General features: G+C 40.3%; 1 protein-coding gene across 2 annotated transcripts in view; it reads right to left on the bottom strand.

The window, feature by feature from the left end:
• Nucleotides 1-17,704, bottom strand: part of LOC134643020 (1-phosphatidylinositol 4,5-bisphosphate phosphodiesterase beta-1-like) — a 122,023-nt gene that overhangs the window by 87,593 nt on the left and 16,726 nt on the right. For both annotated transcript variants that reach the window (XR_010096344.1, XM_063495191.1), the window contains exon 3: nucleotides 669-737. Coding sequence is in view for 1 of the 2 variants with exons in the window: in XM_063495191.1 (XP_063351261.1) it covers nucleotides 669-737 (69 nt within the window). In the remaining variant the exon portion in view is untranslated. The remainder of the gene's footprint in view (nucleotides 1-668; nucleotides 738-17,704) is intronic.

Here is a 17,704-nt window from a genome sequence, read left to right as displayed (position 1 = left end):
AATATGGCTTTTTTAACTGCACAACAATGTGCCAAATTCTGTGATAGTTGTGTGCCAGACTTTTAAAAAATGAATTTACAAATTCTTTGCTTATATTCAACGGCTTTCTCATTAGTTGCGAAATAGTCCATTTGGGTACCAAATTAGGAAACCATCTATGCAGTGTTACTGAATTCAAATCACGTTTGTCAGTCTTGTCAGTGTCATCTGCTCTTCGCTTCCTTACCTTCATCTTCAAATCACTGTCAAAAACTAAATGTGTTCAGACTGTGATTTGATCAGTTATACACACACATTTATACACACACAAATTAACAGTCACCTGAATGTGAGATCGGAAGTTTAAACAAGATAATTACAGTAATTACACCTCTGGCACTAAAGTACTGCCATATCTGCACATGCACGATTGCTCTATTGTTAAATATCAATCATTAGAAGAACCAGAACAAAGTTCAGCCCAATCCATAATAGAGTTTCTGTTAGATGGATGGAGACAGAGTGTGAATCATAGTCAGGTTCACGCCCACACATGGCTTTCATTTCAGTGCAAAAATAAACTCTTCCAAAGCATATCATCAGCCAAGAAAGCACATTGGTCATTGTATTGCTGGAGTTTCCTTCACAGACAGTATAAGACACTGTGAATGTGTGAATTAGAGGCTTACCTTTGGCGTTTTCGCGCTCTTTGCGTTTCTGGCATCTTTTATGTATGCTATATCCAGAAGGTCTGTATCCTGTAACCAAGAAGAAGCACAGCTAAATCATCATAAATGTCAACCAATTTCAAATTTAAAGGCTTTAAAGGTTGTTTAGGACACATTTTATGCCCGTGGAAGCTACTTTGATTCAAGGTGATGGCACACATTTCAGAGACGCTTTCCATTTTACAACCTGCCAGCTCTAAACAGTCACATGTGCTTAAGGACACACATTAACCTCAATATGGGATGTCACCTGGGAGTCATTCAGTGTAGACAGATGCTGCCCTAGTGACACTCTGCTCCACAAAAGTGTCTAATTAAAACAAAAGTGAAATGTTCCCATATTGACTGATGACCTGACTAAATGAGTACTAGCTCTTTACAAACATACACAAACACTCCAAATTGCTTTTGGAGTGTTTCCTCATAAAATCTGACACAGGATTATCCAGAAATCCAAAAAGAGTTATTTATTTATTCATTTTTTACAACAGAAAATGTCATCACATGCATCATATTACTAAAAGATCTGCTGTCAAAGGGGGGAAAAAAGGAGATAAGATGAAAAACTTCACACGTACACAATGTTCTGCTGCTGCATTGTTTTATGCCATAACACCTTGCAACAGCTAAGCATGTCTAAGCTGCATGAATGGCATTTAGTAGGCAAAGAAACACAATAGTAGTACCCTGACGAATCAGCCCTGAATATCACCACAGCTGTTATTCTATCACTGTCAGTGTTAATCCAAACAAAACCTGAACCTGATTCATTATTAATCCAGCAGCGTCTCAGCCCATGTCAGAGCTCCTTGTTTCATCATATTTCAACATTTCACATCAAACTGCTTTAATCCAGAGGCAAAGCAGGACCGGATTTAAGGCAGGGGTGCAGAAAATGTAAATTTCTTTTAAATTTTTTTACTAAAACTGAAACCAGGTGATTCTGAAAAAATCCTGTTGACGAGCTCTCCGTCCAGCTAGCAAGCCAACCATAGCAAAGGCATCTGATTGCAGTATGGACACACACCCACATACAGCATGCATCTATCAACCCGTGTGCATCCGTGCAACCATCGCTCCTTCAACAAGCTCTGTTTCATGCTTATTTGCAAAGCTTTAGCCCCTTAATCAGCCTGTAATGCATTTAGCAATGAGCAGACACAAGATGCAATAGCACAGAAGGCCCTTGGTGCCTTCCCTCAGTCACCACATCCCTTATCCGTCTGGATTATCACACCCTCAATCTCTCTGAGAGAGAGCCAGGACATGAGGTGGAAAATTAACCAGAGTGAACTGTGTGTCCACTCAGCATTATCTGGGGAGACAAAAGGCAACGGGGGCTTGACTCGATCTCCAGCCACAACACTGATATCTGACAATCTCAGATACTCAAAGCTTGGTGGAAAATTGCACCTGGCCAGTGTTCCTTGCCAAACACATACCCACCTTAAGTCCCACCATGAGTATTTTGCATTTAAATATACTTGTTGTAATATGGGGACCACAGATTACTTTGTTTAAAGGCATATTTCACTCAGGCAAAGCTGAGTAAGATAGTAATTAGATTAGCTCTGCAAATTGCTAGCAGGCTATATATTTAAATATAAAAATATTGCCACAGTAGAAATGAAAGTACTCTGTTTTACTGCAGTCCACCAGGACAAGTTATTCCTTTTCTGCAGTGCACATAGCATCAATTAGGCGGTCTTTGCTTGCACAGAGAGAGCCTCTGAGTCAAAGGTTAACGCCTACATTGGGTCTGGAAATGCCTGGCTTTGAAGTCTCTTTAGAGCGCTGGCGCTCCACATGGGGGCCTGGTGGAACAGTGGGGCTTCAGGAAGTAGCTTGCTGATTCTCGCAGGGTACTTTTTGGTGCCCCTCTGGCTCCTAACAGTTAGCAGAGATCTAAGGTGGATAAGCGGCAAAGTGTTAACCTACAGTACAGAGACGACTCATTAAAAATAAACTGCCTGTACGGGCGACGAGCTGCTCGCGAAGACGAAACGTGTGTACATCTAAAAGCTTCAGTGGGCAGAGGCTCAGTCATTGTTCAGATGTAAATAAAATCTGATGCCAGTGACAGTTTATTAATAATGAGCTGGATTTATAACTGCAGATGTGGCACAGTTAGTTAATTAAAGCACTTTATTTCAGTTGAGCAGTCCAGCTATTACTTCTCCTGTTTAATGTCTCTCATTTATTTTCTATGACATATGTTCTTTATCTGTTCTTTTCTGTCATGTCTTAATTTATCATCCTCTGTCTCTCACTCTGTCTTTCCCTCTATTCTTTGCCTCGCTCCCCAACCTCACCGCTTTTCTGCGAGTATCACAACAGCGAGCACGGATCCAAAGCCTATTAAAATCCACGGCACGTCCAGGAACCAAGCAGGGCCAGCGGGAAAGAAACTACAGAAATTAATGAACATGCTTAACCTGCACTGGCCCCGGGCCCTGTTTTCTGTGCCTGTTTGTCTGTCTCTGCTGTGGAGCTACTGTTTACGCAGCGTTGGCAACACGCTGCCTTCCTTTTAAAATTAAACGCATACCAAGAAGTGAGCGCTAATGGTGTTTTTTTGGGTTTTTTTCAAATATGAAACTTTGTAGGAAATTCAAAATTCAGCTGGTGCTCATTTTGTTGTCAAATGCTGCCGGCGCTTTGTATATGTAATATATACGCCATGTTTTCATGGGAAGACTTTTCACATGCGTGTGGAATGTGATACATTTGACTCAAGGCAAGACTGGGAAGAAAAGTCTGCTACAAAGTGCTTTGAATAAAACAGTCTTTTTTTTGAATATCTACAAAGGGGCTGGCAGAGTCAGACCAGGGTGGGTGGTTGTATAACAAAGTAACAAAGCCTTCTGCTGCCCTTTGAAGCAACGCGTTTCCCCAGCTTGACTGGTACAAGCAAATGGAGGGATGTGCTGATGAGAAGAAAAAAAGGAAGAAAGGTTAAGGAAACATAGGATAGAAGGCAGACACTGAGACAAGGATAAGTGGAAGGGGGAGACTGACAGCCACAGCTCATTTACCAACAGCATGCTTGATAGCCTCCAGGGTTCAAAATGGATGTGCACTCCACAGGGCTCAGGGCCTCTGCTGAGCAACGAAGACAAGGAGCAAAAGGAGTGAGGGCAGGAGGGAGTGACAGATGAATACACTCAGATCAAATTAAGGAGCTGGACTGTTCTGTACCAGGACGAGTCAGTGTGGGAAAAGCATACAAGACAGTCACACTTACTGCTTTTCTGAATCCCATATTTAATCTGCTTTATATTAACAGCAATACATGTAAAACTGTTCATTTCTATCTATTTAAAAATTAAGCAAATCAAAAAGAGCTAAAAGAGACCATCAGTCTACTAACAAGCACTTGATGGTTAATTTCATCTTGTCATGTTTTGTCTATTTCACTGCATGTGCATGTCTTGAAACAAGCTGCCACCCAGTCAGATTCGGTTTGTTTCGTGAACTGCTGACTTGCTCAGTCACACAGGCTGTATAACAAGTCAGGGCAATCCCTAACCCATTTATTGCCATCTCTTGGACTGAAATAAGCTCTTGCAAATGCAATACCAAGGCTTTGTCTGGACATGTCACTAAAATACACATGCACATATAAGAATGTGCAAGAAAAACATAATGAATTTTAACACTGTGCAGAGCTATAGAGCCATTGCATAACCAATTACACCGCTGCAATCGCTATATAGTGTTGTCTGAGTGTTTGAAGGCCCACTGACTCGAGGTCAAAGGATTCTCGGCACAGATGTGAAAAACAGAGCTATTACCCAAAAGGAACAAAACACACTAAAGCTCTGCAGGTGCTGAGCCTGTCCCTGTAAGTGGCCCTCCAATGACTCTCGGCTGGCAGGAAACACATACTGTTACGAGGGAAAATGGTTCGTGGAGAGCTCAGCTTGAACTTGGTTGAGAGTGGCATCCACTTTGCCGCTCTACTCTTGGGTTCCTATAGTGCAGTTCTAACAACCCAACAGTGATAAAGTCACAAACCTCCTCACCTGAAGTGGCTGACTAGAGAGACAGAGAGAGAGAGAGAGGAAGCTGCAAGCAAGCAGACCAAAGAGCTGAGGGCTTGAAAGCACGAGAAAAGTCATTTTTTTGGTAGGTTTTGCATGAAAATTTGCATTCAGGCATAACGGAAAACGGAACTAGCTTTCAGTGCTCTAAGAAGGCTTAGTATTTACAACTCACAGGATAATTGAAATAATTCCATGGATTAAATGATTTGTTAGGCAGTATAAAGAAAAGAGCGACAGCAAATGCAGGAGAGGCATCAGGTATGGCATGAGGCAGAGGCCTTGAGCGGAACTGCACTCTGCATGAGGGCATATTTAAACTGAGCAACTAATTCACTCTGCTTTTCATCTGTCTAACATGTCCCCTCCCTCCAGAAGCTTGGCTCCCACTCTCCTCATCTGCAATTAAAAGATAAATAAACAAATAAATAAATAAATCCTGGAAATATAAATCTGTAGTCTGCCAACTACTTTCTATTTAGATTTTTTAAGTTAAATAAACCTAAACCCACCACTGATGTTCATTCTTCCTCAAGCTCTCAGTGCCCACAAAGGTAAAAATCTGTATAAATGTGAAAAAAACTTAAGTCTGCACTGTAGATCTGAACAAACTGGTTTTAAATATGCATGAGTTCAGGAAAGTCATAAATCCAGTTTTTATGTGGAATTAAATGGACTCGTCCAGTACCTGCACATGGAACTGTTTCTCTAACCTCTGGCACGGCACAAATCTGCATTTTCCAAAGGGCACAGTCCTCTATCTCAGAGAACAGATGTATGTGGGGTTCTGGTCCTGAGATTTCATGCAGGCATTTCTACTAGCAGAAATGGCAACCTGTCACAAGAATGGCTACGGAAAAAATGAGACTGACACACTCCCATGAAGTCTAAAGCATTTTATTGGAGTGGCATATAATGTTCTTTTATTATAAAAGTCACTTTTTGTTGTATTTTTTATCTTTCCACTGTTCTTGCAACAAATTCAATCATGCCTGTTCAAACACCTGGCTTTCTAGATTTGATATCAAATGATAAGTTGAAAAAGAATATGAGAACCCATCACTCTGGGGACAACAGATCGTATTTTGGGGCTTCTAGTGCGTGTAAATGACAGCTATCTGTAAAAAGCTTCTATCCACCCATCCTCTGGTCATTGTTTAAAGAGTGCATGTTAATATAAGCAAACATTAATGAGAAAACAGCAGGTCTGAATGGATTGTTTACTTACATCCAGCCAAAGAGCGCTTAAATGTGATTGGTCAACGGTACTCAAATTACAAGCAAAAGACATATTACTGTTCCGACACATTCAGAATCTAAAGCCTGTTCATTCAGCCTGTGCATGTTTTTATGTCTTGAAATGATTGCTTTCCCTTTACAAGACAAAAGACACTTCAGAGGTGACATGAAATGAGAACAAAGAGATGAGGACAGGACATGCAAAAATGGGGGGACTGTGATTCCAGCATCATAAATTCTTACCCAGCAGGGAAAAACACACACACACACACACACACACACACACACACACACACACACACACACACACACACACACACACACACACACACACACACACACACAGTCCTTTTGTATTCCTTTCTTCTAAAAGGAAATTGATGGCTGAACAGGCATAAAGAATTTTGTTCACACTTACCAACATCTAGCCACCCACTGTAGGTTCTGATGAAGCCATTCTTGCTTATGTATTTAATTATTTTCCTTTGTCTGATTTGTGTATTGAAGTAATGCTCTGGAGCTAGAACGTGTTCTGTTTTATTAATTTCCTACTTTGTTCGACTTCTCTTTCTCATCTTGTCACATTGTATTTGAAATTTTGTCAAAAAAAGCACTTAAAAAACCTTACATACAAACCAAACAGGACAGCAACTCGGAAAAGACACATCCAGAAGTGAATGTAGTGAGCATAATGTGCGTCTATATACACACGCACACCCACACACACATATCTAAAAATACATAAATAAAAGAGGGGGGGAGAGGTAACCAAGCATATCTAATGAGAAGATGAACAAATCTTGGTAGAGCAGGTTATTATTTTGGCTTCTTAAGTTCTGATTCACTCCCAGACCCGATCGGAGAGAGCCTGTTTATCAGACCATTGTTTAATTCATTTTTATTTTTATTTGCGTGTTTATTTATTCATTTATTAAGCATATTTATAACACTGACCTGCCAAAAGTGCCTATCCTACCTATCCTCCTCTAACGGACTTATTAGCTTGGTCTGGGTTCTAATCAAGGTCTGCCAATTTAATAGGGCAGAGGACAAGGATTAAAAGAAAAAAGCCAAAACAACAACAACAACAAACAACTTAATATTGCTCTCAGAACACCCCTGACCTCAGTCAAGCACTTTTGGACCCAGATCACTGAACAGCTTTCTTACTTGCTGGGCTGTCGCATCCCACTATCTCCATAACTGTGCATCCTAGATCAGCAGTCCCCAACCCCCGGGCCACAGACCGCCCGGCGGTTGGGGCCACGGACCGGGTCGTTTGGTACCGGCCTGTGAGAGTTGAAGCTCGGGTGTGAAATTTATGGTTTTCAGGGTTTTTATCAGTTTTTAGCGTTATTTTTTAATCGTTTTTATTGTTAATCCGGTTCCCCTAAACCGGTCCGTGGCGCAAAAAAGGTTGGGGACCGCTGTCCTAGATGACTTGTCATCTTTTCATCAACATGTTCCCAATGCCAGTGTTCTCCTTACAGCCCTAACTATGGCCAAAAGGTCATATTTTTAAACTGGAAATAAAAAATAGGATAAACATTGTCCAATGCAATGTATGTTTATATATTGGTATAAACACAAGTGCGTATAATATTCCAAGCCCTCAACTAATCTACATATTATTATTATGATTATTATTGGGAATAGAATAGAATAGTCTTTTATTATCCTTGTACATGTACAGCGACAATGTGTATGTAAGTGTATATATGTTGCCTTATATATGAGGATATATGTATTTATATAGGTATGTGTGTATATCACTAAAAAAAGCACTTTTTTGATTCCTAAAGCTCTTTTAAAAAAATGTAGGTAGACTTTGGAAAAAAGCAGACCACATACTGTGGACAATGTGGAAACAAGCTGAAAAGATTGAATGTGGGATGCTCAAGTTGAAATTCAATTATACAATTATGGTCAAGTGAAAAATAGAATTTTAAATGTCATTTCTAGCAGGGTGATAAAGTACAAGTAGAACCTGTTCATCTTTTTTGGTCAGATAGATGGAAAGAGGAGACAGGGATTAGAGGTCAGATGGAACGATGGGGGGAAAAAATAAATGCTTGCGAGAAAAGAGCGAGGGAGGAGCGGCTATGTGGGCAACAACAGAGACGTATGGCTGCGGCTGATAGTGGCTATCAGCAGCTGACACGCTCCACAAAACAACCATTGCAGAGATAAAGGCAGCAGGAGGTTTTGTGCTATAGATCAGCGCACATATTCAACCTCACACGTGTCAAATGATGCGCACAAACATAACACTATAGGCATTAACACTTAAGCTTGTACATACTGTATGCATGCACCAGCTCTAGTTTATCTCTGTCATCAATCTGCAGCATCTGCAGCGTTCAGTCATTGCGAACACTCGGGGTATTAATGTGAACAGCTCTTCGGCTCATACTGGTCACCAATTTCCTGGGAGCGTGCTCAGCCAACCAAATTCTGGGCACACGCTCACACACGCAGACGGATGGAGTGCAGTGAGGGGTACTGGAGGGAGTTAAGTCCTCTCAGACAGATGCAGAACAGACTAGCATAACAAAGAAAGCAAAGTCGCTTCTCTCATCTGTCCATCATACCCTGTTGTTCTCTTATCTTAGTTATCATTCCAGCTGGATTTTTGCTGCATCCCCCACCACCCCCCGATTCCCTTGCTTAGTCTGTCTTCTCTTGTCCAGCTCTGCGGCGCTGTCTTGGACAAGTGCCTTTCCTTTTCACTCACCTCACCTGGAAATCTGCCTCACTGGGTCTTCCCTCCTCCACCCCTTGCCTCCCTTTTGTCTGCTTGGATCTTAACAGCAGTTGTCATGTCTATGGATGACTGTTCACATCTTGTCATGTCTGAAACCCCACTGACACACACATGCTAACACACCACCCACCTCTCTCATCCTCCTTATTTTTCTATCCTTACCCCTCTGTGCCATTTAATTCTTCTCTTTTATGTGTCTGGCATCCTCCAGGCAAACTCTAGATGGCTCTTATCTGTTGCAGTTGAACATCTGAGATCCACCCCAGAGCAGAGAGCGCCGGGATGCATAAATGCACACACACACATACAGTGCACGCACACAAAGACACAGACAAATACATTAAATCCCCAGAAAGGATCAATTAAGGTAATTAAAGTGCAGATAAGGCACAAACACAGACACTGAAGTATACATGCACATGCAGACTAAGTCAGACACACACTACATTACACTTGTACAGCTACAAAATGCTTGTCAGTGTCTCAACTTTCTTTCTGTTCAGTTCAATATAAAGTCTCCTCTGGGCATCTGTGCATTAAAACCTCACATCCTTCTTCTGTCTGAATATTCAGTCCACTACGTGTCTGCAGGTTATAACGCTAACACAAATGAAATTCTGGCATTCTGAAAATGAGTAAAAGGTACATTCAACCTCGAGTCTATGGACTGAGAGACTGTGTCTGTGTGTGCTTGCGCAGGGTTTCTTCAGTGAAGTTCTTTGAGAATCAACGCTGCTGGCACACAGAACACAGTTCTGGCCTTCATCTTTCACATCAACTCATTTGGACACCTCTTAAGTGCAAACCATAGCCCCTTTGAAGTCAGGACAAAGCAGGCGGGTAAGAGAAATGCATTTCTCACTTTCTTTCTGCAGGCAAACCTTTCTGTCTTTGCCTCTGCTTCTTCAAGATCCTTTCTTGAGCAATCTGCAGTTATCTTTTCTTTCCTGCCACACATGCTTTTTGGTCAAACTTGAGCACAAAAACTACAAGTAAATGCTAACTACTAAAAGAACCACTTGGTTTTCATGGAGAACTTTAAAGTTTCCTTAATATGATTTACTCTTAGACCCATGAACCTGATTTTAGTTTAGCTAGTTTTGCATGTTAGCATGCTAACATGGTTGAGACTGATGGGAATGCTGGAGTTCTGCCTCTATTTGATCACAAACCAAAATCCTGGGCAAACTGAAATATTAGCTAGATTGTGGAATCGCTCAGCTTAATAAGATTGATCGTCTGGGGGCCACAAAGGTCTCTACCAATCCATCACACAGCTATCAATAACTGTCAAGTAGAAAACTCTGCAATCTCAGCATGGTGATGGTATAGGAGTTGAAGCATTACCAAAGTCAGGAGGCTTCATGTTGAAGGCCATTAATAAGTGTACAGTAGCCTATTTAATTTCAGTCCATCCAATACAGACCTCAGCAGTGTACAGCCCCTGGGGCACATCCGGCACCTACGTTGTCCCAGTGGGAGGTCAATGGGAAATTAGTATTCAAACGTAAATAAGTATACATCATGCAGTTTGATCAATTCCCCATCAGTGAATGGCTTACTGATTTTTAAGATTTTGTGTGAAATAATAATATAACTTTGTTGCTTTTATTTTTAAATCCACTGCTATTTTTTTATTTATGTGCATAAAAACTGTAAATATTCTTTGGAATTGAGTTTTTAACAGAACATGGACTTCAAAGTATTTATTTACTGAAGTCAATGTAAAGCCTGCTGCTTTACACAGCAGATTACTGTGCCACTATGAGACATCGGAACCTTTGCAAAAGCAACAAGCACTTTTTACTTTAGACACTGAGGGATGGAACAGTCAAAACCAGCTTTGTGATTTCCCACAAAATCACAAAAAGAGTAAGCCGTTCTCTGGTGGGGAGTTTATCAAAGAGTGTTTGGAGGATTCTGCTGTGCTAATATACCCTGAGAACAAAGATGTATTTGAGAACGTGCCCTCTGCAGGTGAACTGTAACCAGACAGATCGATTTGGAGGTTCAGCTGAAAAACCAAGAAGACAATTCTGACTTTTTCTTTGTGAGTCTGGATGAGAGCTGTGATGTCTGTGACATAGACCAGTTACTCGTCTTTTGTCTGCAGGATAACGAAAGAGGAGCTGACAGCAATGCGCTCAGTCAAATGACACAGAGTGGAGTCACAGCAAGCTTGGATCAGCTGGGGCTAAAATGGGAACAAAACAGGACTATTGGTGAATATTGGTGTTTTTAATATTCCCATCTCACATTTTCAATGTCTAATTGTAATACCCACTCTTGCCAAAAGCAGCTTATAAAGAAATACAATATTGAGCAAAATTAAGTTTAGCTTACTGGTGTGGTCTTGAAAAACAGCCACAGTTTCTTAATTGCTCATCTCTGATCCAACATGACATTTCAGTCTAGACCAAACGGACTGTCCAACAGACAGAAAGGCATTGCCTTCCTTTCAGTCTCTCGCCTGCATGGTGAAAATCTAAACTGTCCTTTTTGGTGGGAAAACTATTAATTACAAACAGAAACATGTGCCAAATTCTTGATTTATATTTTCACATATTAAAATATATTATATTGTGGTTCATGCAAGGTGGTCTGTGATTAGCTATTATAGCCACAAGGCTTAGTGGTAGGTAAATTGGCGAACAGTAGGAATCTGTTCCTGTGCAACCTGCTCCTAGTTAGGATTTGGGATACAGACTCCCTCTCTACTTTTAAGATTAGGCTTAAAACTTTCCTTTTTGATAAAACCTTTATTTAGGGCTGGATCATGTGACTCTGATATTTCCTATGTTATGCTGCAAGAGTTCACTTAACATCTCCACTTTTCATTCCCCATAAGCCGCTACTGCATGTCCTCAACTGTTGTCTTTTCTTTCCTGTAATGTGTGTTTTGTCCTCATTCTTTCTCTTTGTTTTCTCTTATCTTCTCCTCCATTCCCAACCAGTCTACCAACAGTACATGGCTGCCCCCTCCTGAGTCTGGTTCTACTGGAGATTTCTTCCTGTTAAAAGGCAGCTCTTCCATCCCACTGTCACCAAGTGCTTGCTCATAGGGGACCATCTGGTTGTTGGGGTTTTCTGTCTAATACTGTAAGAACTTTACATTAAAATATAAACCAACTTGACGTGACTGTTGCTGTGAATTGTTGCTACATCAATAAAAATGAATTAAAATGAACTGCACTGAACAAAACAAGTCGCACCTGTGTCATGATACAGGCTTTCCTGTGCCTTTACTTGATAACTTTCACAACAACCTTTCTTTAACTTCTAAACTTTCTTTCATCTCTCAGAATGACTGATTCCTGTTTAACTCAAATATCAATAGTGACATCATCTTCAGTTTAACTGTGCCTTAATAACAAAGACAGTATTTCTAATGTACAAAACATTTTAATCAGCCAACAAATTAGTCTACCCTGTCAGCCCTGCCTATGCATCAGGCCCTATTGTCAGCCCACCGCTAAGTGCCGTTTTATCCCCTTTCCTGTCAGAGAAACCACAGGCAATTATGTGTGTTTGTCAACAGGTCCTTATACTGCTGGATACAAATAACAGAGCAAAGCCACAGATTCAAACAGATAATCATCAGTGGAACACAATGAGGCTGTAAAGAGGAGAAAATCTGCCCGAAAGGCTTTACCGCCACCCTGACTTCAGCTGTCTGCTAATGTACTGCTGAAAACTAATTCTCCCTGTCCCTCTCCTCTTCTCTTCTAATGAGCCAGGTGTTGTTTCTCTCCCTTCTGCCATGTCACTCTCTCGAGGAAGCCCTTCAGAGAGGAACTGGTATTTTAAGTATGAAAGACTGCTGCGCTTCTTTTCTTAACCCAGAGCATCTAGAAGCTGTTTAAATTTGATACCTTCATATCATTCCACCAAATTGAATTGACTTTAGTGGGGAAAGAAAGGCGAGTGACCCACATTTGTGACACACTTCGTTACTCGAGCGGAAATGGAACAGCGCAAGCAAAAGGGGGGGAGTCCGTGAAAATTTTAGGGATGGACGACGAAGTGACTGTTTGACGGAAAACATTCAAAATTCTCTCTATTTTACAGTCAAGAAAAACCGAGGTGACAGTTCACATCTGCACCGTAACCAATAAATAACAGTGTGATAGTGGATAAAATGCACCAATAGGAACTACGCAAGTCGCAGCGGGTTACGGATGGGTTTAATGTGTTCTCTTGAGGTACATATTGTTCTTTTGTACGTTATTTGGCTTTGACAAGCTTATTTTTCTCCGAACTTTTATTCTGTTTGGAAATTTGTCTATGTAGAGATGTTAATAATGTGCAATAAAGGCCAAAATTAGTCCCTCAGTGTGCTAGTAATACGCTTTCTGGCACGAACATTTGGAAATGAAGAGACAGAAGCTAGATAATTGCTACAAAGTACAAAGGAATTCAGCCTAAAATGAAAAACAGCAGGGTAGCATGAAAACCCAGAACCCCCTAGCTGGTGTGAATTAGAGCTCTCTTAAACATCACAAGCTCATCTAATGCAATGAATGCAATTAGTTTCAATCAATAATACAAAGAAAAATCTATTTAAGGGGTGCAGATCTAAAGATTTGAGGCTTCTGAGAGTAAACGCAAGACATGCAGCCCTTCCTCAACATGCTTGTAAATGATTACCGAGACCAACTGACAAAAACAAAAAACAAACTCTTTGCTGTCTGTGATTATCTGTACTTACCATGCCAGCGAACACTCTACATCTGTATCTTAGAAATGGAGTTAAAACTGATTCTTTCCACTTATCCACTTAAGCAACTGGTCATTATGTGCAGGAAGCACTGGAAGTTGTTTGAAAGCAAAAAGCATATAATTGCCTCATTAACAAATGGGACATGAGTGTAAGCCATCCGTTGCCCCTGATTCTTGTAGCAAAATGCACTTTATTAAGGCCTTTCAGTGAAATATTAGTTAGGAGAGAGGAGGACAGAAGGAGGGAAGCGTGGAAAAGGGGAGAAAAAAACTTGCTTATGTGCAGCGTTAGACGTAAGAAGCTATGAGATCTGCACTGAGGATAAAGTGCATTTTGAAGGGCACGACATCTACATTAAATCCTCGTGCGAGTTAGATTCGGATTGCGTAACAATCCGCTGTTAAACAATCTACATTTCCTGTGCTCAGAAAGAAAGCACAATGACAGAAGCAAACAGTTTTGAGTAACACTTGGCACTAAGAGGACTCATATTATCATACATTTATATACATGATATCAAGCGATTAGTTGATGTAAAACCTCACAAACTTCATGCGTGCCTTTATGCAAGAACAACACATTAATTAATGAAACAAGTCAGGTTTTTCTGTCATCACTATTCCTGAGTTATTAATAATCATCCTACTTACAGTCTCGTCTACAGTTTATCGGATGGGCAAACGAACTGAATGTTTGAATGTGTATTTTATGAAGTTCTAAATTGCAAATCTGAAAATGTTAAATAATTAATGTTTTTTCAGACATGTATACATGTTTGTATTTGTGATAATGCTACAAGGCAGAGAGGGGTTTTGTCCTTTGACTGTATTTTCTCTCAATTTTAACATCTTCTGTTGATGAATTTACCTTCAAGATTAAGTAGTTGAGTGCCTTTAACAAATTGCTTCAAGCATCACATGCTTGGAATATATTAATAAGTGACTGGAGAGCCCAAAGAAAAATTAAAGCTATCTGATTGGCAAGAGGCATCCATCTATCCATCCATTTTCTTCCGCTTATCCGATTCAGGGTCATGGGGGAGTCCACTTGGACCCTAGCTGTCATAGGGTGCGAGGTAGGATACACCCTAGGGAAGTCATCAGACTGCCACAGGGATAACACAGAGAGACAGAAAGCCACTAACACTCACATTCACACCTACAGTCAATTTAGAATCATGGTTATAGACTTCTTATTGTTATTTTAATATACTGAGATAGTTTTATGACAGCTTTTGAATTTATTCTTTGAACAAACCACAAAAGAGCAGTAACAATAGGTATTCTACTAATGACTCTTCCACTAAGGCTTTGCCTTTTTGCCAATCTTACAACAATCTTCAGACACAGAATGCAGTCATTTAAAATGTGCAGATCATTATTCTTTTAATTTAAGGTCTCCTCCTTTTGGTCTCTGTATCAGCACAGATGAAAAGAGAAGATCAAGAGAATAGGAGAACATCATTCCCAGACAAACGTCTGATCCAAACGACGCTGTCAGAAACCAAAATTTGAAAGGAGCAAAGTTAAATGGTTGGCAGAAATAAGTTTTATTCTCACTATTTCAAGCTTTTGAAAAGAATGAAAGACCCATACAGTGATTATTTTTGTTACGTCAACACGACAACAAACCGATGGGCAACATGAGGCCGTGCTCTGCTCTATTTAGGATCTCCCGTCGAAGCACGGGATGAAAACAGGAAGGAAATGTGTTCTCTTACTGAGAGCTTGTCTACAGTGGGACTTCAAAGTCTATTGGCTGAATGCCTTTATTTGAAAGGGCTCCCTGAGGAAAGCAGCCACCTGGCTTGGAACACTGATGGCAGTCATATCACAGCAGCAGGGGGGTTTTGAGTACTTTGCAGTATCAAAAAACAAGCTGCATGGATTGGATTGTCATGGCAACTGGGCTGGGTTAGTGTTTGAAGTGGAAGGAAGAGAAACACAGAAGAAAAAAGAAAGAGAGAGAGAGAGTTAGTGTGTCTCTACAATTACAGGCCTCACGAGTGTAAAATGTTGCTTCGTTAGAAGTAACAGTGTAATATCTAACCTATAGGCTCTTGGATGTGAGCGATTCAGCATAATTAAACCCATCATGGTCAGTTATTGAGAAATTTAAGTCGTCCCTTATCATTCTACACCAAACGAAAGGGGTCTAAAAGCTATTGCGGCTGACTGTAAGCTCTGACCACACGACATATAGAACAACATGCACGCCATGGTTCTCCATGCTTTTTATTGATCAGTCCCACAAAAGTCAATGTCCATCTGTAATCTGATTAAGAAACGCTCTACTGGGCTACTGTATGTAGAATCACTCATATCGATGTCCATTTAGCTAAAGGAGGGAAAAAAAATCTATTTTATGCAAGTTGTACTCAACAGCATTTATCTCCATATTTGAGGGAACATAATTGCTTAGATATGGGTGGATCAGCTGAGTTAACAGATTTACGTTTTCTTTTGTTCACCTGTTTTATTTCTAAGTAGGTCAAATTAAGAGAAAAAGAGAGCGACTCTACATAACATGCAGAACAATTACATCCAAGGACTCCTGCCCTGGATAAAAAAAAGCCCTGTATCATCTAGGAATAAACAATAAGCCCATGCTTTACATGAGTAAAGGCTTTAGTATCCTTAACCCCCCCCCAAAAAAACCCCACTTGATATGTCATATACAGTGAGCAGCCTAGTCTCAAAGCAAAATGTATAATAGCTACATTAGTCCACAGTGACAAAGCCAGTACCACAAACCCTGCCTGTGTCATGCCTATGTTTTTATGAGCCATATTTATGTGGCTGGACTCAAAAATGAAGCAAAATATATCCACTAGTTTTTTGCTGCTTAAACCAAACAGAAGAAAATGAAGCTAAACATCAACAAAAAGGCAAAGTTGTTTTTTTTAAGTAAACCAGCTTGTGTAAAATTCATGTTTCGCACTTCGGACCAGCTACTACACACTTTTCTCTGAGACTTTCCTAAACAAAAATGATGAAGTTAAGCAGTCAACGCATCCGTCTCTTAAAATATTTCCTAGCATTCTTTACACACCTACACATTTATCATTTTTTCAGTAGATAACTGAGTGCAACACCATGCACACCTTTCCCATTCCTCTGAAAGCCTGTGCTTTGAGTGTGACCAATCTTACACATTCAGACGAGGTCAGAATAATAATTGCTGGAACAATAAAAAACAACAATAATACAAAATGCAACAAAAGTAAAAATAATGATTAGAAATTATACACTGTATAATTACACTCTGTGTATAATTACACAGTCTAACTGTTTTTGCTGCCTTAATAAGAGGCAGAGAAACAAGGATAAATACAGTAGGCAGTCATTTTTCTGAGACTACATGCTTCTTTTTGACACTAGTGAACCACACAGAGACTTAACTGTCTGTGTACGGTGGCACTGCCAGGCTGGTGTGCATGAAAAAATAAAAATAAAAAAGCATAAACAAGCTGACACTGACTGATTCAGGAACCAACAGCTCAGTTCTGTCTCAGTCATGCAAATATCTAACTGACAGCTGCAACAGCAGTGTGGCCTCCGTTGCACATTTCAATCTATTCAAATTATGGCTACGTCAAAGTGACAACTCCAAACTCTAAACTCCTGCAAAAGATGCTGCCTGAGTGCCGATAAGCTACAGGGCTTATAGGTCCATGACGTTTCATTTTAAAAGTTCAAATGTTCAAGGTTCGTTCACGGCCTTTGGTAAAACAGCTCCCATTTTTTTTAGAAGGATCATGTAACTCGTATGACTTTTATTCCTCCGGACACTAATGTGCATTAGAACAATCAATCTCCACAAGCAAAGGCAAAGTTTTAAATAGTGGACAGCTGTTGTTTTATAAAGACAAAAAGATATAGTTGTGAAATAATTTATTAGTGTGTCTAATTAGTCACCAAAAGCAGTATAAGACAGAATGACAGAGTGACAGAAACTAAATTTAACAGAAACTAGCTGACAGAGTAGCTGACTGTAGTCGATGGAGCAGCAATAGAGCCAATTCACCAGCATCACTCTTTACCACACATCTCAGTGCTCTGCATCAAAATTACTTTTCTGACAGTGTTCAAGTGAGTGGATCAAGACAGCTAAACAGAAAGGTGGGGTAATTGTTTGAATAAACTTCACCCAGAAACTCTCTTTTTTCATTCCCTCTTTCCTTCCCGCTCTGCTCCTCGACTTCTCTGGCTAAGCTTCCACCATACAAATG

The sequence above is a fragment of the Pelmatolapia mariae genome, linkage group LG15 (assembly GCF_036321145.2).
Source record: "Pelmatolapia mariae isolate MD_Pm_ZW linkage group LG15, Pm_UMD_F_2, whole genome shotgun sequence".
Taxonomy (NCBI): domain Eukaryota; kingdom Metazoa; phylum Chordata; class Actinopteri; order Cichliformes; family Cichlidae; genus Pelmatolapia; species Pelmatolapia mariae.
Note: the sequence above shows the minus strand (reverse complement) of the source record. Positions and strands in the feature narration are given on the sequence as shown.